Raw genomic sequence first — 20,487 nt, forward strand, 5'->3', positions numbered from 1 at the left:
ATTTGATGGAGCTTTGTTTTTTATTTTCTTTAAAGGATATTATCAATTATGAATTAAGAAAAAAGTTATAAAAACCCCTTTTCATTATTTCATATGATGGAAGTGTATTTAAGGAAATGATCAAGTAGGCAGATTGAAAACTACTAAGATGCAGTGGAGTAATACAGTTAGTAATATGAGGATCTTTAATTGGATTGTAACTTGTTTGTCCTGATCTACTAGATTAGTAGCAAGCTTCTCTTACTCTGAGTAACTCCCTCTGACCTCATCTGTTGTTTCCGAGCAAGCCATCCTGTGGACATTGTGCCCTCCTTTCTATGGGGGTTCTGACTGTGAAGTAAGTTGTTTCCTTAGCTTAACCGTGGCAGTAAAACTGAAAGTAAATGGTTTGAAAACCATGCCAGCAAGTGCTTTCTGATTGACAGTGTTGCAGCAGTCCATGCTTTGTTGCTGATATCAACAACAGGCCTAGAGGTATTGGCACTCCTGCAGGCAAGTGGCTCCAGGCAGCATGCTCCCACCAGGATTTTACGTGGATGTGGCTAGAGGAAGAGAGGAGAGCAAAACCAAGTGGGTGATACTTTGTTAGGCTTGCTTTTCCTTACCAAAGTGACCCTGCTGGATCCTGCCACCCCTTCTTGCTCTGGGGACTACATGGTATTGTGTGCCCTAGAGGATCAGCAGTTGCAACAAGTTCAGCTGCTTTCCTGGAAGTCCGTGAAATATTGCTCCAAAGCTGCAGTGCTGGGGTGTTGCCATGGGCTTGCTCACACATCTGTGTTTGAAGGAACAACAAAGGCTGCTTGTCAGTAGGTCTCGCTCCCAGAGAGGGAGCTGGGTGATGATGTATTGATAAATCTGAGACGATGTTAAAATGCAACTCTGGAGTTGGGTTAAAGTTTAATTAACTAAACCATTGAAGATCATTTGAATAGCTCCTCAATTTTATAGGAGCAGTTTCAGCCAGACCTCCTTGTGTACTAATGGGTTTTCCCGGCCAAAGGTCTATAGCTTAATATCTTTGTGGGTAGGTAAGATCTTACTTGTAGGTGGAGTGCTAGGTAATTTTTGTCATCGCAATTACACACAGAATTTGTACAGCATGAATTATCTTCCCCCAGACCCCAACTTTATATCCCTAAATTTCAGCTTACTTAACGTGTATGGAAATTGTAATCCAGTAAAACTTAGGGAAATACTGAAATTGCTATAGTACATTTATTTTATGCTGCTATATTTTTAAATTTTATTTCACCTTCAATAAAATGGCAATGTATGTTTCATATCTTACATTGTTTTTCCTTTTGTTCATTGTCATCTTGCCCGCCTCCAAATGAAGGAAAGAACAGATGTGTTTTGGGATGCTGGGTAGGAAAATTGAAATGTGCAGGCAAACAAGTGGCAGATTCTCTTTTCTTTTGGGTTTAGTTATGTTAGGAAGATAAATCACTAACCATTATGTTTTCTGGCCATAATGAGAACCTGGTGGGGAATTAAAGACAGACATTACTAGCAGAGAAGTAAAAGTGCAGCACAGAAATAAGCATTTCCTACATCTTCTGCTGTAGTAGAACCCACCAGATGTGGCAGTGTGAATTCCAGATTTGCAAGAAAGGTGCTGTTTTTTCCATGGGTTTAGCTTTGTAGAGAGGATTACTTGATGAAATTCTGGGCCTCTTTCAAGGTTAAGAAGGGAAACTGGAAGGACTTAGAGGTGAGATCTAACTTTTAATTTGTGGGAGGATTTAAGTGCCTCCTTATCACTTGTGTCACTGGCAGAATTGCCTTTACTCAGAGGACTTCAGTGTTCTTCGAGATGGTATTCTACCTATGTTTTGCCAGATGTAGTGCTGTTCCGTTCTTACTGCTGCCACCCAGAAACACCTTGATTTGTTCATATAGTGTTCATATAGGATATAGTGGAGTCAGAGCCTGAGACAGTCTCAACTTTAGGTGAACCTCATCAGCACTGGACCACTTGCTTATCCAGCTCAATCTCTGAAGGAGTCTTTGCTGCCTCTCCAGTTGGCTGTAACACATTCTTGTGAACTTGGGCTTCTCCGAGAGGAATTTTCCACTCGGGTTTTGGACTGTAAATGAATTGCCCACATGTTCTACAATACTATAGCAGCTTCTTCGGTGATAACTCGGTGCATGTAATTTGTTCTTGTGAATCTGCCATATGTGGGACGGTGTATCCTCAGAAGTCAGCTGGTTATTTGCAAAAATCTCTGCATTATCTTAAATATGACTTGCTTAAGCTGGGGATGTTTCACCAAAACCTCTGTAGCAATACAGTCCTTTCAGAGGTAGTTCTGTTGCTTTTAAAGAAGATTGTTTTAAGGGCACATTTTACCTTTATGTGGCAGAAATTCTGGTTTTGGTTGCTACCTCAGCATCCCTGATTCCTGCCTGTGGCACTAAGCCTGCTTAAAAATAAAGCATTTCAGCCTGTGAGAAGCTAAATTATATACATTTAATAAAGGGTTCCCTCTTGAAATTCAGTAGCTTGTGGCATGCAGAGGATCAAAGATCATCACATTGTCCCTTTTGGTCTTTAATTTGTCAATTTTATGATACAAAGAGATCATGTGGAAGAGAAGCAAAGGAATTCAGGCTAAAAAAGAAAACCATGAAGTCTGAAGATACACAATAAAGTCTCTTTTGCAAACGTAGATGTATCCATCATGATCTCTGAGGAGCAATGACGGGACATACTTTTGTGCAATTCACTTTTTATCAGGCAAACCACCCGCACAGAGGTCTCATGATGCTCTTGGTTTCAAACGAACAGTGGTATAAAGGGTTGTATGTGCAGAGTTTTGTTATTAACTTCATTGAGACAATGGGTGGATTTACAGTCTGAAGGATGGAAGATTTGGCCATGAGAGGGTCACAAGGTGATGCAAAAGGCAATGGAAATTGAAGTACTATTGAAGCCCCAATTGAAGTACTATTGAAGCCCCTGAATGCCCACAGTAATTAAGCAACGTGGGGACTTTTTATTAACCAGTGACTGAATATTCCTCAGCAAGTTCCCTTTCATGCTGAAACAAACCAAGTGGTCAAGCAGTTGGAATATTTGGCAGATGTGACACTGAATCTCAGTTAATATTGGATTCTCTGCCTGAGAATGGATGGTTAGAGGCAGGTCGAAAGTCAGACATGCTCTCTATAGCTGGGATATAGACTTGTTGGTGAACCTGGCAGATGATGATTGCTGCATATAGCTTATAACTGATTTTAATTTTTTTTAAATTTTCATCTTTTATTACTAGTTCAAATTTTTACTGCTGCTAGAAGACAGTGGTTTTCTTGTAGTTCCCACAGCATTTCATTTTGGTTCTGTTGAAGCAAAATAAACGGTTCTAGACCCAGCCTAGGAGCAGGGGAATAGAAAACTCATTTTTCTTCAGTACCTGGATTCATTGTAAGCGGGATGCTTGGTTTTGTGCATCTTGTATTTTGCAAATAAATAGGATAAGCCTTTGTTCTTAAACCATATATTTTTTTCCATTTGGAGTAAGTATGTGCCTTTTCTTGCATTTGTGTACACCCAGCAAGTGCCTGCTGAGGCATAACTCCTGTACCTGGAGCAGCTGTAACTGCTTTCCTAACTAGCAAATGCTGCATAACAAAAGCAGAAGACTTCAAGGATTCTCCAGTCTCCTTTGTTTGTTTTTTTTTTAATTACAAATGTGGGTATCACAGTGCATGATGATGTCACACAGAATAAATCCCTTGAGTCAGTTTTAACTGATACATATAAGCTTTTGAAATGGTATGTTTTTCTTCCATGGCAAGAGCACAATTATATTGGTATTTTCACAATTCTATTTCAGATGAGAAGAAGCAGATGGTTGCAAATGTTGAGAAACAGCTCGAAGAAGCAAGGGAACTGGTACGTTCTGGCTTTTCATCTGTTAACTGCAAATTCCTAGCGAAAATAATAGGATCATTAGCGGTAACGTTTAACACACACGAGGCCCTAAAACCACTTAACAATAATATGTTAGAAAATGAAATAATATTTTTGAAATAGTTCTTATTTGAGTATATGAAATACCAAAGGGAAGTGTATCCTTTTTTAATCTTGTGATAAGCGATTTAAGGTTTGCATTATTGCTGTAAGCTATTACAGGCTGCTACAGGCTTTGAGTTGTGGATTAGGTCTTTTACTTTAGGAATCAAATTAAATATTTACACACTCGGACTGTTTGTTTTTTTTCTTGTAAGACCCATGCATCTACTGGTTTTAATCTGATTGTGTTGTAGAGCAGTAAATACTATTTTTCTCTCTTATAGAATCATAGAATCATTTAGGTTGGAAAAGATCTTCAAGATCATCGAGTCCAACCATCATCCATGCCCACTAAACCATGTTATGGAGTACCCCGTCTATGTGCTTTTTGAATGCCTCCGGGGATGGTGACTCAACCACTTCCCTGGGCAGTCTGTTCCAATGTCTGACAACCCTTTCAGTAAAGAAATTTTTCCCAATATCCAACTTAAACCTCCCTTGCCGCACCTTGAGGCCATTTCCTCTCGTCCTATCTCCAGCCACCTGACAGAAGAGACCAGCACACACCTCACTACAACACCCCTTCAGGTAGTTGTAGAGAGCGATCAGGTCTCCCCTCAGCTTCTTTTTCTCCAAACTAAACAGCCCCAGTTCCCTCAGCCGCTCCTCATAAGACTTGTGATCCAGGCCCCTCACCAGCTTGGTTGCCCTTCTCTGGACACGCTCCAGCAACCCAATGTCTTTCCTGTAGTGAGGGGCCCAAAACTGAATAAAAAAAACGTAGCAAGTAAGGCATAAAGATATTTAGTTGTTTGAGGTCAAGGGGGAAATGATAGTGTGGGTTAGTGATCCAAGAAGAGTATATATGTTAACTAAGCATAAGTGGTTTGCACTGACAGAAGAAAGCAATATGCGTTAAGCAACTGTGACTTTTTTTTTTTTTAAATTTTGTTCCCATTACAGCCTGTCATGTCCTCCATCTGGATGGCGTATAAAAGTAAAAGTTTTGTAGATGTGGAGTGTCCTGGTTTCAGCTGGGATAGAGTTAATTGTCTTCCTAGTAGCTGGTACAGTGCTATGTTTTGAGTTCAGTATGTGAAGAATGTTGATAACACACTGATGTTTTCAGTTGTTGCTAAGTAGTGTTTAGACTAAAGTCAAGGATTTTTCAGCGTCTCATCCCCAGCCAGCGAGAAAGCTGGAGGGGCACAAGAAGTTGGCACAGGACACAGCCAGGGCAGCTGACCCAAACTGGCCAACGGTGTATTCCATACCATGGGACGTCACATCCAGTATAGGAACTGGGGGGACTGGGGGCAGGGGATCTCAGCTCGGGGACTAACTGGGTGTCGATCAGCAGGTGATGAGCAATTGCCCTGCGCATCATTTGTACATTCCAATCCTTTTATTATTGCTGTTGTCATTTTATTAGTGTTATCATTACCATTTTCTTCTTTTCTGTTCTATTAAACCATTCTTATCTCAACCCACGGGTTTTGCTGCTTTTCCCGATTTTCTCCCCCATCCCACTGGGTATGGGGGGAGTGAGTGAGCAGCTGTGTGGTGCTTAGCTGATGGCTGGGGTTAAACCACGACATGGAGTAACCGAGCAAAGGTGTTGGTGACAGTTGAAACTGACTTCTGCCCACAAGGCCAATACTTCCTTGCCTGAAGTTGCTTTTGTTTATTGCTTGCAAGTGAGTTTGTCTATCTAGTGTCAGAAATGTAATCTGACTGTTAGAATAGGGAAAGGAGATTAGTTGTCCTAGCCTGAAAGTTCATGTAATTGAGCAACTTGAATCAATGATTTGGTTACTAATTAAACAGTAGTACTGAAATTCACTTTTTTAAAGTGGCATGGAAGAAAAAGGCCTCTAGAGTGTTTGTTGACATACCTGGTGAATTAAATGAGTCTTGTGGACCAGAGCATTGGAATAGCATCCAAGAAAGCTGGATCTTGGGATGAGTCCCTGCAGGTTTACCCGGTGAGGATGGCAAGGCACCTAACCTCTCTGATTTGGTATTCTCAGTGAGAATCATGTAAAATTACTGTCCCATCTCATGAGGATGTTCTGAAGATATATTAAGGCCTTTTGGGCACTTTCATATTTAAACAGCTGAAAGAAAGTAAAATCTAGAAATGTTTTTAATCTCCTTTTCACTAACTTGACATGGCAAAAAAGCATAGCAGTACAGGGAAATTGTAGTATGGGTGGTCTGATGAAAAATCATTCAAATTTGGTTTTCTACTCAAAGTTACATTGGAAGGAGCAGAAATTGAGTTAATGGCTCATTACTTCTTATGTCAGAAAAAGATCATCTAAATTAGTATTTATTATAAGATTAAAAAGTAAATCCTGTATCTGTACTTTTATCCTAATGATAATCTTCATTTAATGTACTGGCTTTTCTGTCACGCTTTTGTTTTAGATCTTGTTGGTAATGCTGCTAGACAGGTGCTTAATTCAATTATTGGCTTTAAGCAATTACCTAACATGTTTGTTATTAATGTCAAGGCTTGGGTTTAAAAATCAATTTGAACAAACCTGCTAATAACAGAACTGATTAAAAAGATCCTCTTTTAAACTGAAGGCTACAGTAGAAAATCAAAACAAACCTAATTCCTTGCTACTGATAGTTTCCATACATGGGTTTGCTTCACTGTCTTGTATAGTCAGAGCTGGGTTTAGCTGATTTTGTTTTATTTCTCTACTTCGCTAGGAAGTAACACTCTCATGTATGATAAATATTATTGTAGAGATAATTTATTTACATTGACTAACCATTGATTGTTTTAAAACACTGTCTACTTTGTTTGGGTAAAATCACTGGTGTAATTGATTCGATCTATGTGCAGAACTGACACCAAAACTTTCAGACTCTCAGGCTGCCTTTTCAAGCCAGCGCTGTTGAGTAAGAGATCTCTGGAGAGAAATCCTGTCGTTCTACATCCTGTGTGGAGTATCTGAATGTTATTTTTACCAGGTTTTTAAGAAAGGTGAATGTTGTGATAACCTTAGGGAAATTCTTTGAGTATAAAATCCAGCATGTGCTAGAAGAGCTGGAATTAGCATTTTTGAGTGAAATTCTACTTTTAAGAAGGAAAAACTGTCTGTGTGTTATTTGCCTTTATGTTTTGTTTTATGAAAGACACATCGCAAAATTGTTGTGTTGCAAATGCTAGGTTATTCATATCTAGACACTTGCCTTTTTAATAATGCAAATAAATTTAGTGTTGCAAATGCTAGGTTATTCTTATTTAGACACCTTTTTTTTTTCAGTATAGGTCTCTTTTTTAGTTCCGGGACTTTAGAATCAGAATAAAACAGCAAAGCTTACAAGTTTCATAAAATGCTACCAACTGTCCAGAGCAATTTCATATGGAAAAGTTCCTGCAGGAAGGGGAGACTTATTTTGGGGTCTCAATGGACAACATCAGCAGCACTACCTTACTTTGTTGTATTTTTGAGTGGAAATACCAGTGGCTGCTCTGCTTTATGCTGTATTTGGTATTGGGAGTGTACTGGGTATTGTTAGGAGCAAACCTACTAGGTTAAACCCCTGAGGAGCTTTAATGATGGGGCCTGGTTTGTGAATTTGGGCAAGAGTTAGGTGCCAAAATACTCAGCTTCACCACTGTGGTGGCAAGTTTGAACATCAGCAATAACAGAGCTTGTAGGTTTTCTGAGGAAAACTTGAGCTTCTACAGATGTTTTGAGATTTAAGTGCCAGGTTATTTTTAGCTTTAAGTAGAATTTAGCTCTGTTCTTGCTTGTGTACGAAAAATATGGGTTTGTGACCAATAATATGAGGCCTGAAAGGGAAGATGCAGGGAATTAGGTTGCATTTAGGTCCACACCTGCCTGGACCACTATCTTCTGCATGACTTTGCATGGAAATTTATCGGCCCAGCCACAAAGTGTACCCATTTAATCTCATGACGAAAAAAAAAAGGTGTTAAACATTGGTCAGTCTAAATATGCATGCTTCATCATTGTTCCCTGGACCTTACACTCTCTGATACTGACTCTTTAGAAAGAATATTTTGGATTTGATGGACTGTGGTCTGATCCTTGCTGCAAATTCTGTATTCACTGGGAGATGGTTTCATTTTTATATAATAGATAAGAATTGAGTCTTCCTTAAAATATCCTGACCTTACATATATAATTATATATATATGAGAGGAATGTTTTCTATGTTTATAGAACATCTGAGATCAAATATATTCAGGTGAAATTGATAAGAAATAATCCATTAATTCCAGCTATCAGTTTACTTTAGAATACTACTTTGGAAAGTTAAGCCTGAGCCAAAGAACTGCGTAGAATTAGAAATTGCTTTGTACGTTTCAATTCATTACTGACTATTTAATTAAAGTCTGTTTTACAGTTTATTATTGAATATAATTTTGTATAATCAGAACAGATCAGGCGGAATGACTTTCGAGTATCTGGTAATTCCATTGATTAAATTCAGATGCTTTTCTTATGACATGAAGATGAAATTTCAAAGTGTAAGCAAGCGATTACATAGGAATAAAGTGTAGCTGTCCCTTGTGAAGACCTGTAACCAGTAGCTTGGGACCCTAATTGAAAGGCATCTCTGTTCCCATGCCATATTGCTGAACTGAGATCAGCAGGAGGTGAGTAAATATTGTTTCAGGTGCCTACAGCAACCAAGGAGAGATATTCTTTTATCTTTTTAAAGTAAGTTGCAAAGATTTTAAAGGGAGGTAAGGGATTCTTCAGCTGTGCAAAATAGAATTCCCGAACAGACAGCACCATGTAGAGGAGGCTCTATGACCCAGTGGGCAGGTAATTAGCAGGCAGCTCAGCCCTGGTTTATTACTCCTTTTGATTTTCTGTACCTCTGTGCCATATTCTTGTGTTTGAGGCCACTTAGTATTCTACATGGCAAGAATAAATAGAAAAAGCTTTTGAAAGATGTATTCTATCTCCAACATTTTAATGCATCCGACTGTATACAAGTTCTTGAATAGTATTGTCATTAAACTCTGAAATTCAGCTATTTGATATACCTACATACAGATTTGGGATGTAGATTTAGGCAGTCAGTTCAGGCTTTGTAATTCTGCTGAGTAAGCAGTATTTAAAAGAACAAGAATTATTTTATTAAACATAGAGGCTGGTGGTAAATAAAACTTTAAACATGTATATATATGCACACACACATGTATATACACATATACATGTATATATATGTAAACACATCTGTTTGTGTGGGTGTGTATAAAAAATAAATAAAACACCTTTTTCAGCCAAGGGTTTCCAAAACCACACATCTAGGTGGAGGTAGGCTTTCTTCTGAACTGTGCTCATTTACAGGAAGTTATTTAACCTCAGTTTTACTATTTTCTTTTAATAAAATGTATTCATCACATTTGGAACTGAAATCCAGAAATGTTTGACTAGAATAATTCCTTCTAGGTGTTAACGTCATTAATTTTGTCACTTCTTTGTTGACTTAAGGCTGTGTAAAGATTTTGATGAATTGTTTATATATTGCAGAATAAGAAACATTTTTATTGATAAAGAAGGAGTACTTCGTAGTATTTGTGAACAATTTAGGTAAATACATCCTTGCTTTAACTACCCTTTTGATTTACATATCTTTATTTTTACTTGCTAGCTTGAGCAGATGGAACTTGAAGTTCGAGAGATCCCACCTCAAAGCCGAGGAATGTACAGCAGTCGAATGAGAAGCTACAAACAAGAAATGGGAAAACTGGAAGCTGATTTTGTGAGTTTTTAACATATTACGTAAAGAAGGCAATAATGCAGTTATTAAGGCAACTGAGAGGTTGTTTTTGACTAGTGTGAGAGATGAGTTCTGTGTGTATCTTAATAAATTTATAGACAGATGACAACCAAACTGGGGAGGAGAAGCTTTTCTTTTTGTAGCAGTCTCATACCAATATTCAAGTTCTAGCCTTGTGTCCCTTTGCCCTGGATCTGAATTGTTTCTGGGCCATTAAACATTGTGAGTGTTCATGCTGTAGGAAAAGAGTCAGCTTTTAATCCGAATTCTCAAGGAATGACTGGTAGAACATCAGAATTAATACTTAAGTTGTAACGTAAATATACCCTGAGTGGAAAATAATGGTTTGTTTAAGAGAGCTTGTAGTGATGTGGGCAGTAACATGAAAAGCAATATGATCTCCAATCCATGGAATTTTTGAATGTAGTTTCTCTCATGTGCACTTCATTTCTTAGTCTCTCTGATTTCTTTTCCATTGCACTTAGATTCTTCTTGGCTTTTGTACAAATTGGTTATAAATACTACATTTTTCAAGTAATGGTTGCAAACTAACAAGATTCCCTTGTCTAGGGCCTTCTGCTACAGTTATCGGTCCTTTTTTGTGACTAGGATTTGCACTGAATAGATTTACACAGAGACAAAACTGTTTCCTCTTTAATACTGAAAAAGTTCAAAGGGATTGCAAAGTGTAGGAAAATGCTGTGTTAATTGGCAGCAGCTCAGTTCCTCCAGGGTAGGGAGAAAAAAATAACTAGTGGCAGTATTTTTCATTCACTGGAGAACCGTGAATTTTCTCAGGTTGCTGGCAGCAGTTTATTCCTTCAGGGGCGGGAAGTCAATGTTTATACCTGCAGCCAGGAAATCCAGCTGACTGTCACTCCTCTGTGCTTCTGCCAAGTTGAGGAGTTGCACAAAAATGTGTTAGAAGATGGTTGCAATTTTGTAAAGTTTGAAGAATGTTAGGATAAAAAGACTAGCATCAAAATTTTGAGACAATCTCATGCTGTTCCCCTATAGGAAGTGTGTATGGCCCTACTGGCTAAACAGTGGCTTCCAAGAGAGAGCAATTTCTGGACCAATGGTGAATGCTGTTTATCTTCTCAGATGGGGGAGAATTCGCTATCAGCATATATTTGTTGCTGGCATGTTTCTCTATGTGGGCAGATGGGGGAATTGGTACTTCCATATTCCCAGGCAATAGGTTATGGGAGTGTTCAGAACTGGACACTCTTTATGGAACAGGACAAATGAACATGTGTGGAAGAAATGCATTAGAGCACTAGGAGTTACGTGATTGAAAGAACGTAAGTTTGTGCTGAGAGTGAAGGAGCAAAAACAACATGAGAAAGAGGAAGGAACAGATTGTAATAATGGGAAAAAACCCAACAGCCCAAAACCCAAGGACGGCATTTAGCAGAAGATCAAGCAAAGAAAGTTGAGTGGAGGATGGAGCAAAGTACTGAAAGAAAACAACAGCTATGCTTGGAAAAATCTCAGTTATCTAGAAAATAGTGTTACAACTAAATTCCCTACATAATTCCAGTTTCTAAGTACTAACATTTTTCTAAGTTTGTATGTGAGGGTTTGAGACTCTTTTTGGATTATTCTCCAGTCAAATAGCAACTTGTTGGAAACTATCTAACAAAATGATTTGGTTGTGAGTTCAAAGACGGAAGATGAGGAAGGAAAGGAAATGTTATTTTGACTCTATAAGCTGCAGGGCTGCTGAAGGTAGGAAGTTGAAAATATTTGCTGAAATGAAAGTGCTTTTGAGTGTTCTGCCTGAATATTGTCCTGAATGAGTTGTGACCTGTTTGACTGTAAGCAAAGCATTTAGAGTTTATGTAAGAGCTTTAGTAGACCTTTAGGGAAAGCAGATCTAAGTACTTTTAAAATGAATTCAGTTTTCTAGATGAAGGGAAACACTTAACTGGAAATGATACTGGCAATTTTGGGTTGTGATCAGCTTACAGGTTTGCTGGTTAAAGTTCTCAGCTCTTCCAAAAGGCACGCAGATGTGAGCTTGCAAAGTTAAGTGTTGTTCTTTATAAATGGAGTTGGAATCTCAGCTGGATCCCGCTGTATTTGGCTTGGCCTTTCTTTCTGTGTGAGGTACTGTGTGCACTGATCAGAGGACGTTTCTCAATCATCTTGAAGTGTGTGTTTCATTTGAAAGAAATCATGTCTGTGAAATGAATTGCAAAAATTATATACCACAGTATACAGTCTTTTTCATTAAGTTCTATATTTCAAACATGAAGTGAATGCAGAAATGGATCTGGTAGTTTTGTTTTATATTCATCATAATGAAAATGACTTTTGATCTTGTGGTTATTTGTATGCCTTATAGAATCTTGAAAATTTGCCCTCTCCCAAGCAGTTGTGGAAAACAGCAGCACAGCAACATATTTAAAAGTTAGGAGAAGGAAACGTGAGGTATGTGGACTGTCCACTCTTTACTTGCAGGATGGACAACATTAAGGTTTATTCGTGACATGTAATATCTAATTGGTGAGTTTATTTGATCTTGGACAGTATGTGTAATAATGACAAAACACTGGCTATCACTTTAATATTATTTACTACATGCTGTGGCATCTTAATGAATATATAGTGGTTTTTTCTTATGCAATTTACTATGCCAGAAGTATTTTTCAGAATATATAGCTTTAAGCTTGGTTAAGCTGTACTTTGAAAAGTTACTCCAAACATGGCTTGTTAACTTTGTAATCAAATAGGAACAAATTGCAAATAGGAGATTTACTTCCCCTCATTGCTAATCCTTGTTATCTTGACTCATCCCTGCAGCCAGTTATCAGTGCTCTGCAGTCCAGAGGCGTGTGTGGACGCAATGACATCTACCCCATGCACTGTATTGCACGTGGGTAGTTGGTAACCCACTAATTGCATTAAAACATATCTGAGGAGAAAAAGTCACCTCGCTCCATCTTGGCCCTCCCTCTTGGAGAGGAACAGTGGTAATGAAAAAAAGAATAGCTCAAGTTTGTCATTAAAAGTACTCGGCATAGCACAGTGAACGCTGCTGGGGAAAATTAACAAAGCAAGCATTGCACCTCAAGTTACGGCAGCGGCGGTTTCTGATGCTTGCCTCAGTGCTGTGCAGTCTTTCATGGGGAGCAGATGCCTGGGGAGAAATGTAAGAATAGAGCAAGCATAAAGGGATACTTGTTTGCAAAAAGGCTATATACACCTCAAAAGGCTAAGTTTCAGGCTTGCTTACTGTGTGTGATAAACGTATCAAACCAGAATAAAAACCTTACGCTGTCTTTTTTAACTTGCAGATGTAAATCTTGGATTTATTATTTTATTTTCAGTAGTATATACCAGTACAGCATTTTTATAGCGGGGTTTCGTTCCTGTTGTCCCGAAAGCTGTAGTCCCAGCCGTGCGGTGGCTCCGGGGCTCCTGCAGGGACCAGGCTTGCTGGGTTGCAGAGACTGTGGTAATGGCTCTATCTTGTGGCCCGAAGTGGAGTTGCAGACCACGTACTTGGTGCTTTCTGGGTTGAGGAAGGTCTTGGGATCACCTGCTAAAGAGTTCCTGCGTTTTAAAGCAATCTTCCTACGAGCAGGTCTTTTCCCTGCACCCACCGATGCACCATTATGTGTTTTAAGCTTGTATTATTTTTTTTTTACAATTTCAGATGTAGAATGTCCATGGTGACTGCCTGCATGAAGTAAGTTCTGAATGCAAAAAAAGATTTATATTTTATTGTAGTCTTTTAAGTACATGGACTATAGGTGGTGTTTCTTTTTTTCAAATACAGTATTTTTTGTTAATTGTTACCTGAAAATAGCCAGTGATCCTTAAACAGTGGGGATATGCAGTGGTAAGAGGCTTTCCAGATTTTATAAACATGCTTTGACCTGAATCTATCCCAGTTCATGTGAAACTGAAACTACATAAACTTAGCAAATGTGTGGTTATCTGCTAGCATTTGTATTCACCCCACGGGTGCCATGAACTGGCTCAACGTCAGGGCACCATAAAAAAAGGAGAAAAAAAATGGTGGGCATTTTCCTGAAAAGCTTACAGCTGAAGCATGAGGCATTCAAATAAATGAGGAAATATAAAAATCCAGTAAGACCGTATTACACAGTAATATTCCTATTACAAAAATGAGTACTACACAATCAGTGCTGAAAGTGGGATAGGTGTATTCAACAAGAAAAATAGCCATCAAATAAAGGAAGCGACATAGGAACTGTTCCTATTCTGTCATGGCAGCACAGAGGCAAATTTTACAGGTAGCAATTGTTATCAGTCCAAGAGACAGTACTCTTTCCTTTTAAAGACTCAGGATTAGTACTGATTTTGGTTAGTCTCACCTTCAACTTAAAATCAGAAATAATGGGGGAAGAAGTCATAGATATATAGACAGATACATTGTACAAAACTTCACTAAACGTTTAAACATTTTTGGCATTTTACAATAGCTTCAGTTCAGTCAATAGTGAAGGTACATATTCACATTTCATACCTTCTACAGGTTCTGTTTAAGATCATTGTTAAAATGGCAACTGCTGTTAAGCTTTAAAAACATTTAAGGAGATAAGCAATAGAATTTCATTTGATAAAGTTAGCTCTTTTGTGTGACTCTGAAGTACCACCTCAGTCCAGAAGCTCACCTGAACAACTGCTACAGCTGTGCCAGTTATATTCTGGCTGCTTTTTGCAAATACTGCTACCCTTTTTTCAGGTTCAGTCACCTACCCAGACAGATACTCATATGGCTATAAGCATAATGAAGGACATTTGTCAAATGACAAGTTAGTGGCTTGTATCTTTATGGCCAGAGTCTTCCCTAGCTTTCCAGTTTGAGCTAAAAGTTTAGAGACTCAGCTGTTGGTGCTGGATTATTTTGACTTATAAAGAAAAGCATTATTGCTTTATAGTTACAAATTCATAAACTGTATGTGGGACAGATGTGTACATCTTTGTAGTTGTATCCCAACGACGTTATTAAAACCAGGGAACCCACCATGTGCATACATCATGTATGAACGTGCACCCTGCACAGGCAAGCACGCATGCCTGTAGTGAAAACCTGCTCTTGTTGACAAATTTGAAACTTTTGAAATCAGATTAGTTTTCATTATGTGAGTAGTACAGCTCTTTTGAACAGGGCTGTGAAGGATTTGTTTTAATGCACAAGAGATTGAACTGATTAAGTTTCAGAGGAAAGAATTTGAAATATCTGACCATGTATTTTGGCAGTCTAATTTTGAGAAAGCATTTTGTGAACAAAAGTTCCTTCACTCTGCCATTTTTTTAGATACTGTTGCCTTCTTGAGATAAGTAATCAGTCTTCTACACTGTACTCAAACTGCTCTGTACACAGGTGCTTTTTTTTTTTTTTCCTCTGTTCCTTTTCTAATAACTTTTGATCCAATATTTGTCTGATTGGCTGCTGCTGAACTTTAGGCCAACTTCTTTTCTATAGAGGCAAATTCCACATTGTCTTCAGTTTGTTTTTACTTGTGTCCCCACCTTGGCGGGTTTGTGGTCGAAGAAGGTGGAGGCATTTGACATTTTGCAATGACTTTCTTTATAATACTGCTATTTTAAATGGGGAAAAAGTGATACAGGAAAGAATGTTGGTTTTTGTTTGTTTTTTTTTGTAACATGCAAGGCCTAAACTGAGTTTCTGATGAAAGATTAAGAGGTGGTATAACTTAGATCCCCTGTAGAAAACTTGCCCTAATTTATTTACATCTTAAGATTTTTTTTATAGTTTTGTGTGGAAGTATGGAGAAGGAAGGAAATTGAAGTCACTGTGGAATTTAATAGTGATAATATGCTTTTCCTTAGAGGAAAGTGTGAAAGACGGCAGTTAACATGCTTAAATTGTAATTAACCTAAGGGGTTATGATTGTCTTAACTGAGATTCCTGAGAGGCCAGACCAGTGAAGCACACCTTACCTCCTGGGTTTTATAAATCTGTAAGTATTGCTTACAAAGAATCCTCCCATATTTGACCAGTAAGATGCATCTCGTAACACAATGTCTGAAGAGAATATGCTGGGTAAGGGGAACCAAGCAGCAAATTTTTAATGTCAATAAAATTAATTCCTCTAAGCTGACTTCACCTTGATACTCGTAGGAAAATTCTGTGTGTCTTTCTCCAGAGATGTTGCTCATCTGTTAAGACATAGGGATAAGACTGGTGAGTTTTGTGGCATGCTGTTTGTGGGGTCCTTCAGCAAGTCAGTGACTGTTACGGTCGGGGTGATGCACATGATTTTAAGAAAAAAACAGTTTGTGGAGCACTAGACTTGGCTGGGTGAATACAAATAAAAGTGCACTCAGGAAGTGATTTGGTGAGTCTGATAATTCTTGTGTCTGGCTGGGGGCTATGAATGAAAGGCATACTGACTCATAGAGTGCACTGTAAGCATTCATGCCTCTTTCGTTCCTTTCTCCCTTCACACACAAAATGTTTCTGTATTAAATGAAGCTGAAAAGTGGTCTATGACAGAATGAAATCCTTCTGTAAAATATGTTTTAAGGCATGTAATAGAAATCTAGCACGACATCAGCTCTGCCTTTTTCACTGAACATGCTTTCTCACCTGGCAGTCGTTAGACGTGTCTGGATGCCAGCCCTCAGCCTTTCCCAGGTAGAGAACTACCATTTCTCTATTTACCATGTAATTTGTTCTTATGTTAAAACTTCTCAAAGTAGTAGAATTAAATCTGTTTGCTGTTCTTCCTAGCAGATAGTGGAAGAAGCAATGTCTGCCCCAAATTACCTCTAGCCAGCTGGTAAGTAAAGTGTCTTCATATACAGAAGGTGAATGCTGGTTTTAGGGGGGCAGAAGGAGGAAGGCTTTAATGTTTCCCACTTTCTTGGTGGTTTCTTATTTCAGTCAAGTGATACTCCCCTACCTGTTATGTAAAAAGAAGCAAGCTGTCACTGTCCCGCTTTTGATAGGAGCAGTAGTAAAGGTTCTACAGTTGGAACATAGGTGTGGGATGCAATGACGTTTAAAACAGAACAGAGCCTATCTCACTCTCCCTTCACTATTGCTCATCTGCACTCATATAAGTAGAAGTTTGATTTGGTTTCTATCATGTGTTAGAAACATAAAGTTTTCAAGAAAGAACAGCAGACAAGCTGAGCAAAAAATCCCATCATTTTAACATGCTTGCTTTTCAGACTAGAACTGCACTCTCAAGTTCCTTTATGTGTTGTTTTTCTTTTTTTTTTCCCCAGCTAGAGCGAGGCTAACTTGTGTTTGACTGCAAAATAGGGAGAGACAGGTGCTACTGATAAAGCAAAAAAATAGGGAGAAAGTACTGTTTTGTCAGTGGAAGCATTAATTATAGCCCTTTTCGGATGTCTTGATTTGTTTGTTCAGGAATGACACTAGATGGCACTGTTTGTTTGCAAAGCAAGTCCTTTCTTTTTCTCCCCCCCCCCGCCCCTTCTTCCCCCCCGTTTCTTTTTTTTCTTTTTTTGCTTTGGTAGTAACTGAAATTACTGTTTCATGAATAAAATATTTCTGGTGGGATTTGCATTTCTATATTGGCTGAAGATACTGTGTTGAATGTTTTATTAACCAGCCCAGTGCAACTGTCAGCCTATTAAAGAGATCCAATGGACCCTGTTTAGCTAAATAAACTAAATAAATCCAATTCGTCAAATTGTGTTCCTGGCTGTTTATTTTCCATTCTTTTGATGTACAGTTTATTTTAAGTTAAAGCCACATAGTTTTAAAAATTAATGTGAAAATAAAATTTAGTGTTTGAAACATGAGGAGACTAATTGCCATGGTCAAAAATAGCTTTCCTTCATGGTGAAGCTGCTGTCTGGTAAATGGTGAACTTTTTATTGGTGACTGATTAACTGTCCCATGTCAAAAATTAGTTTGGCAAATGTATGGTTAATGGCTTTTTTTGCCTGCTTGTTGGGTTCCATTGCTTTCATGAAATGAAACTTGAAATATAAGCACTGCTGTTAAAAGTAGCTATTTCTACCCAACTTCAAGAGATTTGTGCTTCATCTTGATATTTTCTCAATCAGAATTCAAGGAGAAATTTTTATATGATCATTACATATTAAACGCTTGTTGAAATTCCGATTGCATCATAGGCAAATATTAGAACATAAAAAAAATATCTTTGCATAACTGAATATATTGTATGTCTGGTTCTCAAACAGCTGTCAAACATTACAAATAACAGCATTCATTATATTCTGCTAGTACAAATAATATTTTAGTTACCTTGTGTTTTTGCTGAAAACCTTTGCCATAGAATAGCAGGAGACAGGCTATAAATTTATGGTAATGTTATTGGCTTAGTAAAAATTCTTCTGTGCCAGTTAAAAATTCCTGTAAATGCAAATATATTCTAGATTTGTTAATAAGCGAAATGAAGAACAGTGATGGATGTATTCTCTCTTTCTTTCTGATGCTTTCTGTAGTGCTGATTTAGTGATGTTATGTGTTAACTTCTGTGTGTTTCACAAGAAATTGAAGTTGCCAAGTATCATGTTTTGCATAGTTTTATTTTTATGATCTCAGGTTTCCAGACGTGGAATACTGAAATTTAGTGCAATAGAAGCACAGTTTGGTTAAATTCTGTTTCTGGCTTGTCTCTCAAGAGAACTACTATAATGGATTAAAAAGTCTTTGTGAAGAACTAACATGTTAGTATGAATTTGATAATGTCAGGGATTCTTAAGGAAAATTATTAAATCAGTTCATTCTATCTTTTTTCCTTACAAATTACAGTTGAATTTAACCAAAATAGTAAATTTTTGTTGCTGCCCCTCCCCCAAACTGTCTAACCTGAGAACAAAGTAGATATTGAGGCAGATGTCTTCAGTGTTGGATAGAGTGCTATTTCATTGTGTAGGCAGACTTCATTTGTCCTGAAAAATATTAAATTTATTCAATATTGACAAGTTGAAAATATTTTAAAATGCTATTAACTAAACCACACAATGTTTTTCTCACTGATAAAAGCTTCCCATTTTGTGCTCTAAGCTGGCTATTTTTAACATACTAGTAGCAAACACAGAGGGAACTTTATGGTTCTTTATAACTGGCTAGCACAGGTAAAAGGAGACGTACTTTTACAGCAGTGGAGATGTCTTGTATCTGGCTTAAGACTTGGTGAGGAAGGAATACAAAGCAAAAAAATGCAGCTGGAAGTGTATTAGAATGATCCCCTCCCCCCCGCCTTGTAATGTTCTTTACTGTGGGAAGCATATGGAAAAAGTGTGAATATCTCTGTTCTTTTGTTTGGTAACTTTTTATTTGTATTCTGCAATCATTTAGTAGTCACTCCCAAGTACAGTCAGCTTCCCTTAAAGCTGCTGTACAAACCACAACAAAAAGTGGTTCTTGGCCACAAAGTCTGTTTAAGCTTGCTGTTCTTACTCAGCTAGGGAGGAAATCCCTGCAAAGGCTAGAGGATCTGTAAGTTGTACATTTGACAATTTAATGCTTGTATACATTTATAATAAGTGGATCAAATACGGCACCTCCCTTACTTTTCATTTGCTTTTTATAAACTGCCTTTAGGGTGCCAGTGCTAGAAAAACAAGCCTTTTCCAATATTTAATAAATACTGCAGAGGTTTCACTCCTAAAAGAGCTGATCGATGAAGATTAGAGTAGAAATATAAGGAACAGATAGTAAAAAGGAATATAGCAGGTGGCTTCTGGGATTAGTAGTAGATCAGAGTAATTTTTCCTACTATAGCAACATTTGACCATTTCTGATGGGCTTAATGAAAAATGGTTTTTGCTAGTTAAATATTTGGTGCCTGGTGTATAAAGAGAAAGAAACTGGGGAGTGTGTGTGTAGGCTTTGCATATTTCCCATTGAGTGGCATTTGTGCTTACTTTCTGAATCCCCACAAGTTTCCATCATGTCCTTAGTTTGTTTTTTTTTTTTGTTGTTTTTTTTCAGAGAATTTAAGACTAGAATGAATGAGGGTAGTGTTTGCCAATGTACTCTCCTGTTTAGCATAGAAACACGTTAGGTAGGCTTTTGGAAAACACTGAATTGCAATTGCAGACTTTGCACCTGTTCACTAAAGACTCAAATGTGAATTCTGGCAAGTCAACGGCTTGTATTGTGTTTGGTGGGTCTTGGCTTGGGCTGTAGATAGAAAATGCTCCTGCATTATGAAGACAGCACCTTCCTTTCCACTGATTCATGAGTAGAAGACTGAGCCATTATTAAATCGAACTGTAACCTTTACAAGGGTGTATCACCAACCAGGAAAAAAGTGGTATTTAATATTTGATTTAAGAGAGAATAATGGCATTAATATCAAAGCAAATTCTCTTATTTCAAAATTTGACAAGTAACTTTCCATAATGATGGTTGATATTTTGGGACGTGTAACTGCAAATATTTTGACATGGGGATCCCTATTTGTAGAGCGTCTAGCACAAAAGGTTTCTCAAACATGAGTGCAGGTCTTTGGCACTGCGATAGCAAGTATTAACTAAATAGAAATATGCAAAGAACTGAGTTGTTATGTTGATGTGTTTCTTGTGATTATTTTTGTTTTGGTTGTTTAAGAAATATAGGTTAGTTTCAATATTATGGATTGTTCCACTAGCAGCTGTCTTTGAAACTACAGATTTTCATCTGTTATAATTTTTAGCATCCTTAAAAAAGGACTGAGAAGTATTTATCTAGG

The 20,487-nt window shown here is 37.8% G+C and overlaps 1 protein-coding gene across 4 annotated transcripts in view; it reads left to right on the top strand.

Annotated features, from left to right (window-relative positions):
* Window positions 1-20,487, top strand: part of VTI1A (vesicle transport through interaction with t-SNAREs 1A) — a 275,440-nt gene that overhangs the window by 4,326 nt on the left and 250,627 nt on the right. For all 4 annotated transcript variants that reach the window (XM_049811150.1, XM_049811152.1, XM_049811148.1 and 1 more), the window contains exons 2-3: window positions 3,843-3,901; window positions 9,674-9,784. In XM_049811150.1, the coding sequence (XP_049667107.1) occupies window positions 3,843-3,901; window positions 9,674-9,784 (170 nt within the window). The remainder of the gene's footprint in view (window positions 1-3,842; window positions 3,902-9,673; window positions 9,785-20,487) is intronic.

Source organism: Accipiter gentilis, chromosome 9, assembly GCF_929443795.1.
Source record: "Accipiter gentilis chromosome 9, bAccGen1.1, whole genome shotgun sequence".
Classification (NCBI taxonomy): domain Eukaryota; kingdom Metazoa; phylum Chordata; class Aves; order Accipitriformes; family Accipitridae; genus Astur; species Astur gentilis.